The 21,681-nt window shown below is 43.4% G+C and overlaps 1 protein-coding gene and 2 long non-coding RNA genes across 4 annotated transcripts; 1 reads left to right on the top strand and 2 right to left on the bottom strand.

Annotated features, from left to right (window-relative positions):
• Positions 1–3,336: 3,336 nt before the first annotated feature.
• Positions 3,337–10,099, bottom strand: CCL5 (C-C motif chemokine ligand 5). Its single transcript, XM_032280840.1, has 3 exons — positions 9,942–10,099; positions 8,278–8,389; positions 3,337–3,980 (listed from the first exon to the last, which is right to left on the bottom strand). Exons 1-3 carry the CDS (start codon positions 10,015–10,017, stop codon positions 3,893–3,895), a joined length of 276 nt encoding a protein of 91 aa, XP_032136731.1. The 5' UTR covers positions 10,018–10,099; the 3' UTR covers positions 3,337–3,892.
• LOC116553385 lies at positions 5,553–15,032 on the top strand. 2 transcript variants are annotated; one of them, XR_004269735.1, is made up of 6 exons: positions 5,553–5,739; positions 9,674–9,793; positions 10,477–10,567; positions 13,812–13,890; positions 14,093–14,165; positions 14,583–15,032. It is a non-coding gene; the product is annotated as an uncharacterized LOC116553385 (long non-coding RNA). The 2 variants fall into 2 exon arrangements; XR_004269734.1 differs by lacking the exons at positions 14,093–14,165; positions 14,583–15,032 and having other exon boundaries at positions 13,812–14,086.
• Positions 15,033–19,158: 4,126 nt separating this feature from the next.
• Positions 19,159–21,624, bottom strand: LOC116553386. The gene is made up of 2 exons (XR_004269736.1): positions 21,302–21,624; positions 19,159–20,714 (listed from the first exon to the last, which is right to left on the bottom strand). It is a non-coding gene; the product is annotated as an uncharacterized LOC116553386 (long non-coding RNA).
• Positions 21,625–21,681: the final 57 nt, after the last annotated feature.

Genomic DNA, 21,681 nt, shown 5'->3' with positions numbered 1-21,681 from the left:
CTAGTCACATTACTTTCTGAGCTTCAGTTTCCTCACTGGAAAAGTAGGAAAGTCATGCCTGTCTGGCTTAACTAGAAGGCCTGTGGTGAGGCATAAACTGGAGAAGAAAGTCAAACCATCTGGTGAACTGTCAAGCTCAAATAAGCCCATGTTAGGATCAGGGATTGTTTTTAGGATTAGTCATCAGGAAAATGTCAGGGATGGGAAAGTCCCTTTAAAAAAAAATTTTTTTTTTTTTTTTTGCTTTTTGAGAGAGAGTCTTGTTCTGTCTCCCAGACTAAAGCACAGTGGCATGATCTTGGCTCACTGCACTCTCTGCCCCTCAGGTTCAAGCAATTCTCCTGCTTCAGCCTCCCAGGCCGCTGAGACAACAGGTGCATGCCATCATGCTGGGCTAATTTTTGTATTTTTAGTAGATAGGGTTTTACCATGTGTGCCACGCTGGTCCCAAACTTCTGATCTCAGGTGATCTGCCCGCCTTGGCCTCCCAACATGCTGGCATTACAGGTGTGAGCCACTGCACCCGGCCCCAGAAAGTCCCTTTTATATACATCCCCTCACCATCTTTGGTAACAAAAGACCAAACTCTTATCTGTGTGGTAAGGAGCTGCTTTATTTTTTTAAACTTTATTTTATTTTACTTTAAGTTCCAGGATACATGTGCAGAATGTACAGGTTTGTTGCATAGATAAATGGTGAATGTGTGCCATGGTGGTTTGCTGTACCTAAGTATTAAACCTACCATGCATTAGCTATTTGACCTGATGAAGGAGCTGCCTTTCATACCTCTTACTTTTGCATATGCTGTTCCCTCTATCTGTCAGTCTTTTTCCTTTTAAACCTGTTAAATTGTCACACAGATCTTTCAAAAAGTCCACTCAAATGTTATCTCATCTCTGAAGTCTTTTTCTCCCCCAGAGTTCCTGCCCCACCCCACTCAGTGATGCAATTTCCTCTCCCCACAGCATGACCACAGCTTTTTGTACATTTTGCTTTAAGTGTTTTTCGTATGTATAATCTGTTCATAGGTCTGTCTTCCTTATTGGACTATGAGCTGCCTAAAGGAAATATTGTGGTTTGTGGTCTATTCACCCCTCTAATTTTACTCCCCACTCCTCAGTCCTCTCTTTCCCTAACCCATTGCCTATCATAGTGCCTGGCACACCACAGGCAGCAAGAAAACGTGGGCCACCAAGTCATCAGGCTTAACATCACTGGTACACTGACAACATGTGCTCTGATGAGCTGCACCAAGAAAGACATCATCTATGTGGTATTCCTACCAAAAATGTTTAACCTGAATCTAATTAAAGAATCAGGCAAATTAAGAAAATTTAGAGAAAATAGTCTATAAAAATCTGATCAGAACTCCTAAATAGTATCAATGTCCTTAAAGACAAGAAAGTATATATTAAAGGACATGAAAGAAGCATGACTGGTGGCTCATGCCTGTAATCCCAGCACTTTGGGAGGCTGAGGCAGTTGGATCACAAGGTCAGGAGATCGAGACCATCCTGGCCAACATGGTGAAACCCTGTCTCTACTAAAAATACAAAAATTAGCTGGATGTGGTAGCACATGCCTGTAATCCCAGCTACTCAGGAGGCTGAGGCAGGAGAACTGCTTGAACCAGGGAGTCGGAGGTTGCAATGAATCACAGCACTCCAGCCTGGTGATAGAGCGAGACTCCCTCTCAAAAAAAAAAAAAAAAAGCAGCAGCAGCAGCATGACTGGCTGGGCATGGTGGCTCATGCCTGTAATCTCAGCATTTTGGGAGGCCAAGGCAGGAGGATGGCTTGAGCCCAGGAATTCAAAATCAGCCTGGGCAACATGGTGAAACCCTTGTCTCTCAAAATATTTTTAAAAATTAACCGAACATGATGATGTGCGCCTGTGGTTCCACTACTCAGGAGGTTTGTTTGAGCCCAGGATGTTGAGGTGATCACACCATTGCACTCTAGCCTGGGTGACAGAGTGAGATCTTGTCTAAAAAAAAAAAAAAAAAAAAGAAAGACATGATAGCTAAATTCAATGTGGGTACTTAATTGGATCTCAGATTTTAAAAAATAGCTATAAAGGACATTATTGGCACAATCAGAGGAATTTGATTATGGACTATATTTTGTGTCACTGTTAAATTTCCTTAGTATGGTATGCATTTTTTGGTTATATACAATGTCCTTGTTATTAGTAGATACGTCCTGACACTTTTAAGGGTGACATGATATCACATTTGCAACTTACTCTCAAGTGGTTCAGAAAAAAATGTATATACTGACCACACCCTGCCCCCACACACAGATAAAGTAAATGTGGTAAAATGTTAATATTTGAATCTAGATGAAGGGTATGTGATGTATTCTTGCAAATTTCCATAGGGTTGGAATTTGGCAAATTAAGAGTGGGAAACAAAAGCATGGATTTTGGCATTAGACCTGATGGGTTTAAACTTAATTGTAAATCTTTGTCACCTGCTTTATTTTTCTTTGAGCTGTGGGGCTTTGGGCAAATCATTTATCTCTCTTGCCAAGGGTTTTCCTGACTATAAACAGGGTTAATAACTGTACCTAACCCCACAGGGTTATAAGGATGAAAAAGAATGATGCATGTAAGGGGCTGAGCCAATGTCTGGCACATAGTGAGTGTGCAGTTAATGTTAACTATTATTATGACCATATATATTGTCAATATATGTTTACATAAAGGGACATGCATGGGAGAGTTGGAATATCCCACCTTAAAGGAGCTGGTGTACTTGTGGAAAACCACAAAATACCTCATTCTCCTTATTTGAAAGACTTGAGGCATTTGGAATTGCCATTAAATCCCATTCCAGGGGCAAGGGTGGTGTTAAAGAAATCCACTGGGGATAAGGTGGAGGGTAGGCTAGGGAGGAAGGGCCAACCAAGGTCTGAGGAAACAGGGAGGCACTACGGCAGGCAGTAAGATAAACTCTGGGGGACTCAGGAGAGGGTATGTAGTGACTATTGTCCCCTCTCCCCCTCCAGAGTGGATAAGTCACTGGTTAGTTTAATTGCTCTGCCCACCCATGCCTCCTTCTCAGAGAGCTTTTGTTTTCAGCCGTGTCATACAAATCTAGGATGGACATCAGGTGCTTGCAAGCCTTGAACCCCTGTGTGCTTAATGCTCATGGAGAGGAGAGTTCCTGAGGAGGAAATCAAACTAAGAGCCAGCTTTGTAGTTGCATTGAGAAGTTTAATGGAAAGCTGATTTTTCATGTTTTTCAGTAAGCTCCTGTGAGGGGTGGAGATGGAAGCTTAGGAGCGCAGTCTTCTTTCCCTCCTTGCTTCTAGAGGCACGCTGACTTCCTTCCTGGTCACAGAGCCATGGCGAAGCTAAGGGTCTTCAGAGCTCAGAACCTAGAGACTTCCTTTCAACAAAGCAGTGCCTCAGAAGCTCTTCTAGGCTCTAGATGGGGGAGGTTTTTTTTTTTTTTTTTTTTTTTTTGTGATGGAGTTTTGCTGTGTCACCAGGCTAAAGTGTAGTGGTGCAATCTCAGCTCACTGCAGCCTCAACCTCCTGGGTTCAAACGATTCTCCTGCCTTAGCCTCTCAAGTAGCTGAGATTACAGGCACACATTACCACGTCCAGCTAATTTTTGTATTTTTAGTAGAGATGGCATTTCACCATGTTGGCCAGGCTGGTCTCGAACTCCTGACCTCAAGTGATCCACCCACCTTAGCCTCCTGAAGTGCCGGGATTACTGGCATGAGCCACTGTGCCCAGACTGGGGAAGGCTTTTATAACTGCTGCTGTGTGGTAGAATCTGGGCACTCCAAGGAGGGTGTAGGGTAGAATAATAGCAAGGGGAAGCCTCCCAAGCTAGGAAAAGAGCAAGCAGCAAGCAGTTCAGATTCAAGGGCTCTCCATCCTAGCTCATCTCCAAAGAGTTGATGTATTCCCGAACCCATTTCTTCTCTGGGTTGGCACACACCTGGCGGTTCTTTCGGGTGACAAAGCTGTGGGAGAGAAGAGGGAGGATGAGATCTTGCCAGTATTGGGACAGCCAGTTTGGGGGATGAAGTGGGTTAAGGTATAAAGGGAGAGGACAATGGTACTGGGGTAGGGCATATTTGGAGCTCCATAAGATTTTATTTGTGGCTTTTAAGGAGAGGACATTTTCTCTTCTGCTGGATCAAAGGGCTCCAAGCCAGAAACAAATTTGTGTGCATTTTACCCACCTTTACACGAATACATGCAGCCTGAAAAGCTAAGAGGATATGAAGCCTTGAAACCCAGGATTGAGCCTGCCAACCACTAGCCTTTCCTCAGCAGTTCCTCTGTTCCAGGCCCTATGCTGGATGCTTAAGATGCAGAGAGAATAAGGTGTCCCTCAAGAACTGAATCATGGCTGAATAAGTGGGAGATGATAAGTTCTTAAAAGAATATCTGGGCTGGGTGCGGTGGCTGATGCTTGTAATCCTAGCACTTTGGGAGGCCGAGGTGAGCAGATCATGAGGTCAGAAGTTCCAGACCAGTCTGGCCAACATGGTGAAACCCCATCTTTATTAAAAACACAAAAATTAGCTGGGCATGGTGGCAGGTGCCTGTACTCCCAGCTACTTGGGAAGCTGAGGCAGGAGAATCGCTTGAACCTGGGAGGCGGAGGATGCAGTGAGCTGAGATCGCACCACTACAATCCAGTCTGGGCAACAAGAGCAAAAAAAAAAAAAAAAAAGAACATCCGATTCGGCTTTAGACAACACACCTGGCACACTGAACAAATAAATATATGAATATATCTCCGCACGGGTAGGTGAATGAAAAAAGGGCATGACCTTGAGTCTTAATTTCACCATTTATTACTTTGATCATTTTGGGCAAATCACGTAACACTTTTGAGTCCATTTACTAAGCTCTGAAATGTAGATAGAAATAATTCTTTGCACAATTATTGTGAAGCTCAAAGGATAATATGTATGAATACAGTTTGAAAAATACCATTCATGTGTTGTTACTAGAATGCTCTAAAACTTCTGCTCTAGGGTGGATGAGAGCAATATGAGACTTTGATTCTGTGCCTAACAGCATTAAATTTTTTTTATCGTGGTAAAATATTCATAACATAAAATTTACTATCTTAACCATTTTGGGATGTATCCTGCACATTCTTGAGCCTAAATGTTTTCAGACAAAGTGAAGGCTTAGATTGTCTGATGAGAACGAGGATTTCTTGTTTCTCTTTGGGTTTCCCTTTTCTGAGCTTCACTCAGAGCCCCTTGACCATCTCTTTTTCTCTCATGTGCAGAGATGAGAAAGGGAAAGGAAGAGGTATTCTGGGCTCTCATGTCTCCTAGTGTTTGCGTTCTTATTTAGGGTGGTGTGAGAGTTTCAGACACAGACCCTGCCTTGTTCAGCCAGGAGTCATACAGGAGATCCTGCCAGACTTGCTATCCTCTCTCTTTGGCATCCTTGACCTGTTGGCTAGGAAGTCAAAAGGCCAGGAAACCAATAACTAAGGCGAGGGTAGCCCAGGCCTCCATTTCCTGTCCCCAGGCCCACCCCCGCAGATTGTGATGTCAAAGAACAGCCCTCCTTGCCAAGTCTTCCCTCCTTGCCCCCATTTTTGGCACACTCTGCTTGCCTGACTTCCTCCTTCTGCCTGCCCCTTAAGAGAGGATGTTCTCAAAGTTGCTGCCCTTTTCTTTGTGATTTTTCCTAGGTCTCTGGCCCTGGGCCTGGCACACAGTTGATACTTAATGGATGTTTATGGAATGAGTAAGTAAATGAATGGATTGCATTCATTTGTTAAATTTCAACTGTTACTTTTGTGTATGCAATAATGCATTTAGATAATGATGACAATAATAAGTTAACACTTATGCACCTACTGTGTGCCAGGGCATATTCTAAGCATTTTTTTCTTACTGTGACCTAGTGGGGGATACTTCTATTACCCTATTTGTAAATGAGGAAATTGGGGTGCTGAGGGGTTGACTGAAGGGCCTACACTCACCAAGTGTCATAGCTGGAGTCCTAACAAAGCAAATTAGCCAGTACTCACCAAGGCAGGCTGGATTGCCTTTTTAAAATTGGAATATGCCTTTTTTCCTAAAAAAGAATGTCATATTTTTAGCCCTAACACCCTTTCCTCAGCTACCAACCCTTCATTTCACCATTATCACTGGACATACCCATAGCGTTACCTTGCTGGCACCTTAGCTCTTTCCTCTTTAAACAGTTCTTTTGCAGGCTTAAGGTGGTTCTACACTTCTCCAGCCAGAGGTTGAAACCTCAGTGTCATCCTCAACCCCCATCTCTCTCCCGTGCTCTTGACCTCAAATCACCTACTAGGGCTTGCAGATTTCACCTTTGAAGGTTGCAAAGGTGTCTGTCTTTGAAACGGTCTCTCCTTTCCTTCAGGCACTGGTCGGCCTCCGATACTACTCACATGGGTAATGACAGGAGCCTCTAAACTGGACTCCAGTTTTCTCAGCTTTCCCTGTTCTAGCTCATTTTACACTTGACAGCTCTGGCACTTTTGCTGCATTTTCTTGACACTCAAAGCTCTCTGTGCTTTTCTACAAGGAGACTCTACATAAACTAATGTAGAATCCTAGGGGACAGTCCCTCTTCCTGATATATCCCATCCCTCAGGCTTTTCTCTGCAGGGCCAGATCTCTCCTCAGAAAGCACAATTTGCAGCAAACCTGTAAATCCCTGAAGCTGAATGTGTTTCTCTTTCCCTTGTCACGTTTTTTTTTTTTGCTGGGTACTGTAGTCATTGCCGTGTCTGTCTTGGCTGTCTTATTAGACTATAAGCCCCATAAGATTGGACTGGCATGATGGCTTTAGTAATCTCTGTCTGCTCATAATATGTGGTAAGGGAAGGATTTTCTTCTTTTGAAAAATATTTGTTTTCAGAAATAAAATTAGTATTATTAAAATTAGTTATTAAATATTACCACTATACTTCAAAATTAGTTATTAAATATTACCACTATACTTCAAAAGATTCATCAGACCCAAAGTCTGTCTTTGAATACCTCTAATTTTGGCAGTGTCACAAAAATTTTTGGATTAAAAAACTTCACCCTGGCTGGATGCAGTAGCTCATGCCTGTAATCCCAGCACTTTGGGAGGTCGAGCTGGACTGATCACTGGAGCTCAGGAGTTCAAGATCACCTGGCCAACATGATGAAACCCCATCTCCACAAAAAATACAAAAATTGGCTGGGCATGGTGGCTCATGCCTGTAATCCCAGCACTTTGGGAGACTGAGGCAGGCGAATCATGAGGTCAAGAGATTAAGACCATCCTGGCCAACGTGGTGAAACCCTGTCTCTATTAAAAATACAAAAATTAGCTGGGCATGGTGGCATACACCTGTAGTCCCAGCTACTCAGGAGGCTGTGGCAGAAGAATCACTTGAACCTGGGAGGCAGAGGTTGCAGTGAGCCGAGATCGTGCCACTGCACTCTAGCCTGGACAACAGAGTAAGACTGTGTCTCAAAACAAAAACAAAAACAAATCAACAAAAAACTTCACTCTTATATAGGAAACTTCAGGTTGCACTATTTTCATTTCTACTATAAATTTTTTAAGCAATTGTCACTAACGGCTTTGCTATAGCAGAAAGAGGAGGCTCTAGAGATTCATGCCTTATTTACTGTGCAGCCTTGGCTAAGTCAGTAAACCTCTGTGAATCTTAGTTTCATTACCTGAAACATTGAGAGAATTATGCATACTTGTCAGAGCTAAGTGTAATTTAGAGATCATGCACATAGACATTTGACATACCGTAGGCACTTCCTATATAGTAGGGTTTATTGTATTTTTCCAAATGTACTAGCTCAGATATTTAAAGGTGAATCTCATTTCCTTATTTCTTCTCTAATGGATTTTTTTTTTGTTTTTTATTGACCGCAATTATAGATCTCTAACCTCTGACCTCTCCTCCCTAGTTCCTCTGAGGTTTAGGTGGATTTGATTGGGTGTGAAATATAGGGGACTGTAAGGTTCTTCACTGAAGGAGATGACTGACTTGATCTTCTCCATGTAGGATTTCCAGACCACGTTCAAGTAAAGGCCACACTAATAAAGATTGGAGTCCTAGGAATGTAGTCCATCAGAGTGGGCAGTATTCTACAAGGACAGCTTGTCTAGTCTTTTTACATTATAGCAGGGGACTCTGAGGCTAGAGCTGGAGGAGCTCTGGCTGCTTGCAGCTAGAGGATGGGTGGGAGTGGGTAGGGCATCCTCGGAGGACTCCTAAAGGAAATGGCTCTGGGAGGGTTCCATGGGGCTGAGACTCACACGACTGCTGGGATGGAGCACTTGCCACTGGTGTAGAAATACTCCTTGATGTGGGCACGGGGCAGCAGGCGGACAATGTAGGCAAAGCAGCAGGGTGTGGTGTCCGAGGCATCTGGGAGAGGAAAGGAAGAAGGGAAAGCTTTTTATTCATTGCTCCTGCACACTGGACATTGTGCTGGACACTTTGTATGATTTATTAAGAAAGAACTGTTGTCTTCCTTGACAGAAACTGAGGCTCAGAGAGGTAAAGTCACTTGGCCATGAATACACAGTGGCAGAGTGGGGATTCCAATCCCTCATATAATCCTTGAGCCAAGCTTGTATCCATCCCCCTATACCATAACCCTCTGCCCTTGGCTCTCAGGCCCTCTGCCTGGTTTGTCCTGGGTCCTCTAGTCTCATTTTTGCCATTCCAGGATCCTCAGTGGATTCAGAACTTGGTTTCTTTGAGACCTAGGTGGGTTGTGGGGAGGCTTCCAAAGCTCAGGCTCCATGACTCAGCCAGGATCCTAAGGGGCCTTAAGATGTGTATTAAGCTGTAGTGAGAAGAGCTGTAGTGAGAAGAGCTCTCAACAGAGAACTTCTTGTTGGTCAGTTAATTCAAGATGATGCTGGGAAGCATCAGTTACCACTTACCAACAGAGGAACAGTTTTTATCTTCCCAGCCAGATGGAACCAGGTTTGAATACCAGTTTCCCCAGTTCCTAGCTGTGTGCTCATGGACATGTTACTTAACCTCTCTGTTTTCACTTCTGTAGGTCAAGGACAGCTACTCAAAGAATAGTTGTGAGTATTAAATAAGATGTACAAATATCAGCACATTGCCTGATCCATAGTAGCCATTTAATTATCTTTTATTATTCTCTCTGTTTTTATTTATTTTTTAAATGTTGGCTGGGCACAGTGGCTCATACCTGTAATCCCAGCACTTTGGGAGGCCAAGGCAAGCGGATCACCTGAGGTCGGGAGTTGGAGACCAGCCTGGCCAACATGGAGAAAGCCCTCTCTACTAAAAATACAAAAATTAGCCCAGCATGGTGGTGCATGCCTGTAATCCCAGCTACTTGGGAGCCTGAGGCAGAAGAATCTCTTGAACCCGGGAGGCAGAGGTTGCAGTGAAACAAGATCGCACCATTGCACTCCAGCCTGGGCAACAAGAGTGAAACTCTGTCTCAGAAAAAAAAAAAAAAAAAAAGTATTCACTACTAATAAAGCCATGTATCCTCTCATAAACCCATTTTTTTTTTTACATTTGTGAAATAAGAGAGAATATGACTGTCTCAGGAATTTATAGTTTAGTTACATTTCTAAGAAACCCTGCTGCTGACAGGCATGAGTCAGTCGTGTTTCAAGATCAGTGTGAGCCACTCATGACTACTAATCTTCCCAACATCAGTTCACACTCAGTGAACACCTGTGGGCCTTGGGGAAGTAGACCTTGACGACAGGAAAGTTGATCAGGAGATCCCTGCCATGAAGCAGTTTAGAGATCTCTCAAGGACAACAGGACACCTGGGTAAGACAATCCAGAAGAATGTAAATAATGAGGTTCAGACAGTATTCATATTACAGTTGAAAAGAGGACAAGGTCTGGGGCAGTCATTGGGGTGGGGTGGGCAGAGGGTCCGACTCCAGGGGCTGTGGTGGTCAAGAGCAGGACTTACATGGGGTGGCAGATGCAGGAGCGCAGAGGGTGGTAGCAACCAGGATGACAGCGAAGGCAGCCACGGAGACCTTCATGGTACCTGTGGGAGAGGCTGTGGGAGGTCCACGTGCTGTCTCAGGATCCTCTACAGGGATCCTCTGAAGCTCAGGCTGGCCCTTTATAGGAGTTGGGGCCAATTGAAGGGCACCCCCTAAGGGGAATTTCCAAAATAGCAACCAAGCATTGGCTGGTATCATAAGTGATATTACACAAAACTGAAAAGAAAACTGAAATAGCCTCCGGAAATTTGAGTCTCTGTCTCCCCATCACTGCTCTCCCATCTAGAGTGAACTTATCAGTTACCGCTTTGGCCAAGCACCAGTAGTGGGAAACAGTTTCTCTGCTGACATCCTCAGTTTTACATTCCAAGGAAGGGGTCCTCCTCAGAGAGCAGGAAGCTGCTTCCTTGGGGACAAGAAGGAGGGGCAGTTAGGATAGAATCATAAGTCACTGAGTCTTTGATTGCCTTCAGAGTTCTTGCTTATTCATTACAGATCTTATCTCCTTTCCCTCATCCATAGAAGGATGTTATTTATAAGGTATTTTATTGAGGAGAGTCCTCTGGACATACAGTCCCCAAAGGAGGTGAGTACACTCACTATAAATTGTGGCATGGCTGTTGATCTGAGCTGGGCGTTGGGGGACCTGTTCACTAGATGTGAGTTGGAGTCCTCTTGTGGGAGTTTCTTGTTTTCATCCTGGCCATAGGGTCTTTCCCGTTTATTTGCTAAGCAATCTTTGGGAAAATTGCTTAATGTCTTTGAGTTCTATTTCCTTGTTTATAAAGTGGAATAACTGATTATAGGCTTGTTGAGAAGCAGAGAGAGAGAGAGAAAGATCTCTTCCAGCATACTGTACCATTATTGGCTAGCATTTACTGAGGGCCTGTCTGTGGCAGCCACTATTCTACCGGCTTAGTGCGTGTCAACTCAGTTACTATTATTATCCTCATTTTATGAACGAGGAAACTCAATAAATACTGGGATCTCATCTCAGTAAGGCCTTCTTGGGCACAAAAGTTACAGAATATCAAAGCTTCAAAGGACTTTAGGGATGATTTTTTCCATGTTTTTCAGTTGCTCAGGAGGAAACCAAGGCCCAGTGAACAGGAGTAACTTGCTAAGAACACACAGCAAATGAATGACAGAGTTGGGACCAGAGCCAAGTTGCCCTGGCTCCCACTTCAGTGGTCTGTCCATTAAGTACTGCCCAACATTAAAGGTTGGGAGTGGTTGGGAGTATCGTCGAAACTGAACCCATGTGGAACTTGTGGTTTAGAGCTGGAGTCCTTACTCCATTCCAAAGAATTGGATACAGTAAATATTCATCAATTCCTATTTCAGTAGTTGAGAATTAGTGACAGTTTTGCCTGGGCTAGGCTGAAATTCGCTTTAGAATTTTTTAAGAGAAAAATGTTTATTGACAGTGACAAAAGCAAAATAAAGAAAATGTAACCCTCTGCTGAGATCATTTTCTGTTAGCTACTCTCACACTTGTAACATGGTGGTTGGGAGTGACTGAACCACCCAGAATGGGAAGACTGTCACATTTTTTCCTCATGATGACTTTGAGGCAGTGTTTATTATTCTCATTTGACCCATGAGGAAACCAAGCCTCAGAACAGATAATTAACATCTTCAAAATCACGCAGCTGATAAGTGAGATTTGAAGGCAGGTGTTTCAGATGACTATGCTCAAGCTCTGTCCAGTGAATCACATCAATAAGGCAGTTAACAGTTATTGAGCCCTTTCTGGGTTACAGATGCTGTTCCAAACTCTTTTTTTTTTTTTTTTTTTTTTTTTCTTTTTTTTTGAGACAGAGTCTTGCTCTGTTGTTCAGGCTGAAGTGCAGTGGCGAGATCTTGGCTCACTGTAACCTCCCCCTCCCAGGTTCAAGCAATTCTCCTATCTCCCGAGTAGCTGGCGTTACAGGTGTCCACCACCATACCTGGCTAATTTTTGTGTTTTTAGTAGAGACGGGGTTTCCCATGCTGGCCAGACTGGTCTCGAACTCCTGACCTCAGGTCATCTGCCCGCCACGGCCTCCCAAAGTGATGGGATTACAGCCACCTCGCCTAGCCTTGTTCCAAGTCCTTTACAACAATCCTCTCATACCCTTCTTACAGCTCAATCAATTAAAAATGGAAGCATAATTTTGGAAAGTATGGCCATCTCATTTAAAGAAACAAATTACAAGCTCTTTAGAAATGTTCATCCATCCACATAAAAATGTTTTATCAATTGTTTCCTTTACAAAGCCTCTTTAGGTCTAAGGTAAGTTACCAAACATGTGAGAGGCTCTGGAAAAGGCAGTGGGTTAAGAGCAGGGACTTGGCAATTTCTCCTGTTTATTGGCCAGGTGGCCTCAGGCAAGTTATTAATAATCTCTCTGGTCTCAGTTTTCTTACCTATAAATCAGTGATAATAATAGTCCCTCACACTGCTGTCCAGATAATTAAGTCCCTATAAATGTCCTTATGCTTGCAAAGCTCTCAGTGCAACTCCTGACACGTTAAACTACTTAATAACATTGGCTATTGCTGGGTGCTGTGGCTTGTGCCTGTAATCCCAGCACTTTGGGAGGCCGAGGTGGGTGGATCACGAAGTCAGGAGTTCAGAAACAGCCTGGCCCACATGGTAAAACCCCACCTGTACTAAAAATACAAAAATTAGCTGGGCATGGTGGTAGTTGCCTGTAATCCCAGCTGCTCGGGAGGCTGAGACAGGAGAATCTCTTGAACCTGGGAGGTGGAGGTTGCAGTGAGATGAGATTGTGCCACTGCAATCTAGCCTGAATGACAGAGCAAGACTCCGTCTCAACAACAACAACAAAATAGTATTGTCTATTATTATCATGTTATCATTAAGAGTAAGAATATGTCAATGCCTTTTAGGATATTCTGTAATTTATGCTTTTCAGCAATCTAAACTAGACCCCTAGTTAACATGTATTTATGGAATTTGTTACAAAAAAAATCTTTATTTATTTTTACGAAAAGTATTTTTTAAAACAGATGGAGGCCGGCCGTGGTGGCTTATACCTGTAATCCCAGCACTTCGGTAGGCCAAAGTGGGCGTATCACCTAAGGTAGGGAGTTTGAGACCAGCCTGACCAACATGGAGAAAACTCATCTCTACTAAAAATACAAAATTTGCCGGGCGCAGTGACTCAAGCCTGTAATCCCAGCACTTTGGGAGGCCGAGGCGGGTGGATCACGAGGTCAAGAGATAGAGACCATCCTGGTCAACACGGTGAAACCCCGTCTCTACTAAAAATACAAAAACATTAGCTGGGCATGGTGGCGTGTGCCTGTAATCCTAGCTACCCAGGAGGTTGAGGCAGGAGAACTGCCTGAATCCAGGAGGCAGAGGTTGCGGTGAGCCGAGATCGATCGCGCCATTGCACTCCAGCCTGGGTAACAAGAGTGAAACTCCGTCTCAAAAAAAAAAAAACAAAAAACAAAATTAGCTGGACGTTGTGGCACATGCCTGTAATCCCAACTACTTGGGAGGCTGAGGCAGGAAAGTCGCTTTAACCCAGGAGGCCGAGGTTGCCATGAGCCGAGATCGCGCTATTGCACTCCAGCCTGGGCAACAAGGGTGAAACTCCATCTCAAAAAACAAAAAACAAAACAAAAAAAAGATGGGTAGTTGAGGCTTAGAGAGGTTAAGTGATTAGCTTATGGTCACGGCCTACAGTAGTAGAGTTCTGGGTTCATAGACTTTCTACCACACTTCATTGTTTTTAGAGAAAATCATAAATGATTGCCAAAGCTCAGTTTTCTCCTGTGAGCTTGATTTCTGTTTTTTTTTTTCCCCTTGATTTCAGTTTCCCTCTTTAAGGAAGAAAGGAAAGTATTTTCCTGGACACCAGATATGCTGAGTTGGGACACGAGCTAAAGAAAGAGGTGAGGAAACCTGCAGAGAACCCCAACATGCTCCCCATCTTTGAATCCCAGCGAACCTTTCCACTGTGTGTGTCTGTGTATGTATATCTGTGTATAAGTGGTGATGGGATAGGGGGTTGGTGGTAGGATGGTGGGATTGCTGAGCGGGAATAGGCAGTGGGAATGTCAGGAGTATTTTTCTTTTTGTTGTCTTTTGAGACAGGAACTCACTCTGTTGCCCAGGCTGGAATGCAGTTGCTGATCACCTGCAGCCTCCTGAGCAGCTAGGACTACAGGTGTGCACCAACATGCTGGACTAATTTTTAATTTTTTCTATAGATAGGATCTTGCTATGTTGCCCGGGCTGGTCTCAAACTCCTGGCTTCAAGCGAGCCTCCCCTTGGCCTCCCAAAGTGCTGGGATTGTAGGCATGAACTACTGTACCCAGCATGGGAGTATTTTTCTTCCCTTTCGGAGATTCCAATGAATTGTGAGGAGCATAGGAGGGAGGAGAATTGAATTTTTACTTCATTTCTGCCATTCATTTTCTCTTGTGCAAAATCAAGGTTTGGGCTTGATGGGCTATCTTCAAGTTTTTCTCTGGTTCTAATGTACTGATTCCATAAGCAAATTAGAGAGCTCATGTAAACAGTATGATGCCTGGTACAGGGTGGGTGTTCAATGAATGGCAACTATCATTATTATTCACCCAGCTCTTTATGTTCCTGAAAACCTGGAACTCCTTCCTGTCTGACCCACTGCAGTGGTGGAGAGGATCAGGGGAGGTAATGCTCATGGATGTACTTAGGAGACATAAGGTGGGCACAACCATCATGGAGCCATCTCTGCTCTCCCCATCCCTTCAGTGTGCATAGTCCATGCCACTCAGTCATTCCTCACCCACTCTACAGATTTTATTGAGAATTGCTGTGAGCTGGGCACTGTTCTAGGCACTGCAGACACCATGGCTAGTGAAACAGGCAAAGACCTGCCATCTACAGCTTGTTTGAGTATGGAGCAGAGGGTCAGGGAGAAGGGAGATAAACAATAAACAAGTAAATTTACACTCTTTTATTCCGAATCGTCTTTTCACTGGTCTTAACTCCATGAGCGCAGTGACAGTGTCCTATGTGTTTTCTATTTGTTTATTTGTGTTCTCCACCTGCTTTTTTTTTTTTTTTTTTTTTTAAAGAGAAAGAGAAAGGGGGAGAGAGAAAGGGGGAGTCTTGCTCTATTGCCCAAGCTGGAATGCAATCTAAAAATAGGTATTAAAAACCTCTTTTATGCTGATAATTGTGCTTAACAGCAGAGACAGGAAGGAACAAGGGAAGAAAATAACAAACAAACAGCCAACCAATATTTCATTTAAGTCTGTAAAATGCTATGCAAATGCTGAAGAGTGATTTACTTCCAATTATGTGGTCACTTTCAAAATAGGTGTAATATGATACTGAGAAAAATGTATGTTCTGTGGACCTGGGGTGAAGAATTCTATAAATACTCACTGAGTTTACTTGTTCCAGGTCTGAGTTCAAATCATAGATGTCCCTGTTAATTTTCTATCTCGTTGATCCGTCGAATATTAACAATGTGGTGTCAAAGTCTCCTGCTATTATTGTGCGGGAGTCCAAGTCTCTTCATAAGTCATTAAGAACTTGTTTTATGTATCTGGGTGTTCCTATATTGGGTGCATATACATTTATGATCATTGACTCCTGTTGTTGCATTGATCCTTTTACCGTTATGTAATGTCCTTCTTTGTTTCTTTTAGTCTTTGTTACTATTAAAGTCTATTTTGTCAGAGACGAAAGTTACAACTTCTGTTTTCTTTTTTTTTTTTTTTTTTTTTCTCTCCTTTTGATTGGTAAGTTTTCCACCAACCCTTTGTTTTGAGTCTTTGTGTGTCCTTGCTTATGAGATGGATCTGGATACAGTGAACCGATGGGTTTTGACTTTTTATTCAATTTGCCTGTCTGTGTCTTTGATTGGGGCATTTAATCCATTTAAATTTAGGATTAATATTGATATTTGTGAGTTTAATATTGTCATTTAATGCTAGCTGGCTATTTTGCCCATTCGTTGATATAGATTCTTCATTATGGAGATACTCTTTACCTTTTGGTAAGTTTTTGGGATGACTGATACTGGTTGTTTCTTTCTGTATATAGAGCTTCTTTCAGAAGCTCTTGTAAAGCAGGCCTGGTGGTGATGAAATCTCTGAGTGCTTGCTTGTTGGCAAAAAATTTTATTTTTCCTTCATTTATGAAGCTTAATTTGGCTGGATATGAGATTCTGGGTTGAAAATTCTTTTCTTTGAGGATATTGAACCCCCACTCTCTTCTAGTTTCTAGGGTTTCAGCTGAGAGATCTGCTGTGAGTCTGATAGGCTTCCCTTTATGGGTAACCTGACCTTTCTCTCTAGTTGCCCTTAGAATTTTCTCCTTTATTTCAACCCTGGTGAATCTTAACGATTATGTGTCTTGGGTTTGCTCTACTTGAGGAATGTCTTTGTAGTGTTCTCTGTATTACCTGAAGTTGAGTATTTTCCTGCCTTACTAGGTTAGGAAAGTTTTCCTGAATAATATCCTGAAGAATATTTTCCAGCTTGGATTCATTCTCTTCATGACATTCAGGTACACCTATCAGACGTGAGTTAGGTTTTTTCACATAGTCCCGTATTTCTTGGAGACTCTGCTCATTCCTTTTTACTCTTTTTTCTCTAATCTTGTCTTCTTGTTTCATTTCATTAAGTTGGTCTTCGACCTCTGACATCCTTTCTTCTGCTTGATCGATTCGACTGTTAAAACCTGTGCATACTTCGCGGAGTTCTCGTATTGTATTCTTCAGTTCTATTAATTCACTTATATTCCTCTCTAGATTGTGTATTCTCGTTAGGATTTCATCAAAAACCTTTTTTCAAAGTTCTTAGTTTCTTCACATTGGGCTAGAACATGTTCTTTTAACTCACAGAAGTTTCTTATTATCCACCTTCTGAAGCCTAAATCTGTTAATGGAACGCATTCGTTCTCCATCAAGCCTTGTTCCCTTGCTGATTGAGGAACTGTGATCCCCTGTAGAGGGAGAGACATTCTGATTTTCGGTATTCTCAGCCTTTTTACGCTAGTTTCTTCCCATCATTGTAAATTTATCCACCTGTCATCTTTGTAATTACCGACTTTCAAATTAGGTCTCTGAGTGGACGTCCAACTTGTTGATTCCCAGTGCCAGAATCTGAGCAACCCACTGCGCTGGCCAAAACAGCGCATTAAGATTCGTGGTGCTTTTCTGCCTGGGAATCTCTGGTCTGGCTTCCTTCTTGAGTCCCTTTTTCAATCAACTGAATAGGCGACTCTGCCTTCCCGGAGCTCCAAATGTCGACCAAAAGGGGTCCCAGTCCTGTTTACTCTGCACCAAGAACTGCCACGCCCGGGCGCCGGCAAAACCGCCATGCCGGCCACACGAGTTGCGCTGGCGACCCTTGGGGCTCCTCCACTGGGAATCTCCTGGTCCGTGAGCAACAAAAATTCATCTGAAAATGTGGCGTCCTCTCATTCTCTGCACTTTCACTGGGAGCTACAATCCTGAGCTGCTAGTAATCAGCCATCTTGGATCTCTCTCTCCACCTGCTTTCCAATAAATGTCTTAGACATGCTGCTAAATCAATGATGATTAAGTCCTATTAACTTCTTATAGCATCTTGATTAAATGGTCTCTCTAAAGTCAGACTTCTAGGTTCAAAATCCAGATTTATTAATTTTTAATAAAAATTGTGTATTATTTACAACATGTTTTGATATACATACACATAGTGAAATGATTATTGCAGTTAAACACATTAATATATCTGTCCCCTCACACAGTTACTGCTGTTTTGTGTGTGTGGTGAGAACACCTGAAATCTCCTCTTAGAAAATTTCCAGTATTCAGTACAATATTATTAACTATACAGTAGTCCTCCCTTATCTGTGGTTTTGCTTACTGCGGTTTCAGTTACTCTTGATCAACCATGGTTAGAAAATATTACATGGAAAATTCCAGAAATTAACATTTACACTTTTATTACAGTATGCTGTTATAATTGTTCTATTTTGTTATTGTTGTTATTCTCTTACAGTGCTTAATTTATAAAGTTAATCATAGGTAGTATAGGAAAAAACACACAATCTAATAGTATATAACAGGTACTATCCATGGTTTCAGGCATCCATTGGGGGTCTTGGAACATATCCCTCTCCGATAAAGGGGAACTGCCGTAGTCCTCATGCTATACATTAGATTCTACATAATCGCAACTTGGTGTCCTTTGATCAGAATCTCCCAATTTCTCTTACAGCCCCACCACTTGTAGCCAAAGTTCTGCTCTTTGCTTCCATGTATTTGACCTTTTTAGATTCCACATGTAAGTGAGATCATGTAGTATTTTCCTTTCTGTGTTTGCCTTGCTATTACTATTGATGACTTTGAAAAAGTTGCTTACTTCTCTGGGCCTAAATTTCTTCATCTGCAAAGTACGATATTGGACCTAACCTGTTTGGGGCAATGGAGCCATTTAAGAGTCTGATGAGGGCTGGGTGTGGTGGCTCACGCCTGTAATCCCAGCACTTTGGGAGGCTAAGGTAGGTGGATCTCTTGAGCTCAGGAGTTCGAGACCAGCCTGGGCAACATGGTGAACCCCATCTCTACTAAAAATAAAAAAATCATTGGGCATGGTGATGCACCTGTAGTCCCAGCTACTTGGTGGGGAGACAGGTGGATTGCTTGAACCCAGGAGGCAAAGGTGGCAATGAGCCAAGATTGAGCCACATTACACTTCAGTCTGGGTGACAGAGTGAGACCCTGTCTCAAAAAAAAAAGGGGGCTGGGTGCTGTGGCTCACACCTATAATTCCAGCACTTTGGGAGGCCGAGGCAGGAGGATAACTTGAGGTCAGGAGTTCGAGACTAGCCTGCCCAACATGGTGAAACTCCATCTCTACTAAAAATACAAAAATAAAAAAAATTAGCTGGCCATGGTGGTGTATGCCTGTAGTCTCAGTTCCTTGGGAAGCTGAGGCAGGAGAATCACTTGAACTCAGGAGGCAGAGGTTGTAGTGAGCAAAGATTGCACCACTGTACTCCAGGCTATGCCACACAGCAAGACTTGGTCTCAAAAAAAAAAAAAGAATCAGATGAGGATATGAGGGTGATCTGCCTGAAATATCTGTCGCCCCGTTGATCACCAGGGTTGGTCTGTTACCAACCATAGTTTCTTGGGTTTTCAATGCAATAGAAATTGACATAAGGTCGAAATAGTTTTCTGAGACAAGACTTCATTGGAGCTTTTGCCTGGACATAAGGGAGGCAGCACAAGGAGAATTCTCTAACTGACTCTGTGCAGAGCTGGTAGGGCTTTTTTTTTTTTTATTAGGCAAAGCATGAGAATTGACATCAGGGGTAGGGTATGCAGGCTGGGCTGGACAAAGCATGTGAAGGGTAGGGTATGCAGGTTAGCATTATCTGGTCATAATGGCTATCTTAAGTAATGGACTACCTGGTAGTCTGGCTGGGGCAACAAGTCTGTAAATCAGTTGTTCAGCATTTCTTCCTGAGGCGGAATACTCCACAACCTTGGCTTGATACTTGGATTTCCTAAGGCCAGTTCCTGGAATTTGTTAACTAAAAAGCATGCTTAAACATGGTATCAGTGAGGTAGTGGTGTGGGTTTGTGATCAGTGGGAATGCGTGAAAGAAAGCTCTAGTGCAGGTGAGCTGCCACCAAGCCCCACTCCTAGTCTGTCTCAATTTGGCTGACCTAGCTGGCTAGACCTGTGTACCCTTCTCCCTTTACTGTTCCATGTGCGTCCCTCCTGAAGCTGTACACTTGGTTTAACCACCCAATGCGTTCTTCTTGCCCACTGCCCAGATAGAACAAGTTTATCAAGACACAGGAATTGTAATAGAGAAAGAGTTTGATACAAATAGAGCCAGCTAAACAGGAGACAGGGGTTTTATTACTCAAGTCAGCCTCCCTGAAAATTTGGAAGCTAGGGTTTTTGAAAGGTAGTTTGGTGGGCAGGGGGCTAGGGAAGACGGAATGCTGATTGGTTGGGTTGGGGATGAAATCACAGGGAGTTGAAGCTGTCCTCTTGCACTGAGTTGGTTCCTGGGTGGGGGCCAGAAGACCAGATGAGCCAGTTTACTGGTCTGGGTGGTGCCAGCTGATCCATCAGAATGCAGGGTCTGAAAAATACCTCAAACACCAATCTTAGGTTTTACAATAATAATATTATCTATAGGAACAATTGGAGAGGTTAGTGGTCTCAAAGCCTCTGGCTGCACGACTTCTGAGCCGTAATTTCTAATCTTGTGGCCAATCTAGTGGGTTTGTGTCAGGGAGGGGCTGTTATCATCTTTGTTTCAAAGTTAAACTATAAACTAAATTTCTCCCAAATTGAGTGCTCCCTATGCCCAAGAATGAACAAAGGCAGCTGGCAGGTTAGAAGCAAGATGGAATCGGTTAGGTCAGATTTCTTTCACTGTCATAATTTTCTCACTGCTATAACATTTGCAAAGGCAGTTTCAGAAGAGGACAGCCTTCCTCAAGATAGGAGGACTGTTCTTTGGTCAAGGGTATACAAGTAGCTGCGCTCCCCTGCTAGAACCTCCAAACAAGCTCTCGAGGTCCATTTGGAAGAGGACAGCCTTCCCTAGTAGAGGACTGTTCTTGGTCAAGGGTATACAAGTAGCTGCGCTCCCCTGCTAGAACCTCCAAACAAGCTCTCAAAGTCCATTTGTAGGCGAATGTAGTCAAGCTTCCAAGACTCCAGACACATCCAAATGAGGTGTTGCGTGTGGCAGTCTGCCTTTCTTAAAGAAAAAAAAAAGAATCTCATGAAAGCTGTGAATAATTCCACCAATCTGCAGAGACCTACCCAGACATACACATGTAATTTTGCATGTAAGGGGTTCATAGACCCTGCATGCTCATTGATGGGCCTCTTGATCCACAGGGCTGGTTCCTGTCAGCTTTCATGCCTCTGGCACCCCTTTTCCCAGCATAATCCTCGCTAAAGCCAGGCCTATATCCCCTCAAGCCTAGTGTAGCCCCTCTCCTCCCCTCCTGGCACAGTCTTCTTTTTTTCCCATCATTCACTCTTTCCAAAGCTAAGCTGGCTGCTAGCCAAGTTTCATAATATGGCATTAGGAAACCAAATGCTGGTAGAGAAAATGAAACCTAATTCTATCTGGATTCCAAAGCTGTCATCAGGCATGAAGTTCCCCTCATGACTTCAGACTTTTGGGGGCAGCTCTGAGTGTTCAGCTGCTCTTAAAAACATGCCTAAAGCAGTGAAACTCCCCCCATCCTCTAGAAATCTGGGCTCCCAACAGAAGCCTAAGGCAAAGTAATTTCCTCATGGACCTTAATTTTCCCAATCTGCAAATTGGAGACTTACTTGTTGTTCCTGTCCTTCTCTGCCCCTTTTTTGCAAGTCTACATATTTCCCACCTGAGACTGGAAGCTATCTCACTCTTTGTTTCTGAAGGACCCTGCATGGGGTAGGTGCTCCATTGGTGCCAGAGGCAATAGGGTGCAAGCTGAGACCTCATAGCAGGCTCAGGAGACTTCTCAGGAGGAGACAGAATTTGAACCCCATCCGAGACGCTACAACATCCTGCCCTTGATTTTTGGTTCAGCTCTGGTTTGTTCTTTCCATGTTATTCTGTTCTGCTCCTCCCTTCTCCTCCCTTCTCCTCCCCTCCCCTCCCTCCCTTCCCCTCCCCTTCCTTCCCCTCCCCTCCCCCATCCCCTCCCCTCCCGTCCCCTCCCCTCCCC

This window comes from Sapajus apella, unplaced genomic scaffold, assembly GCF_009761245.1.
Source record: "Sapajus apella isolate SASKATOON/1434 unplaced genomic scaffold, GSC_monkey_1.0 scaffold12, whole genome shotgun sequence".
NCBI lineage: Eukaryota > Metazoa > Chordata > Mammalia > Primates > Cebidae > Sapajus > Sapajus apella.
Note: the sequence above shows the minus strand (reverse complement) of the source record. Positions and strands in the feature narration are given on the sequence as shown.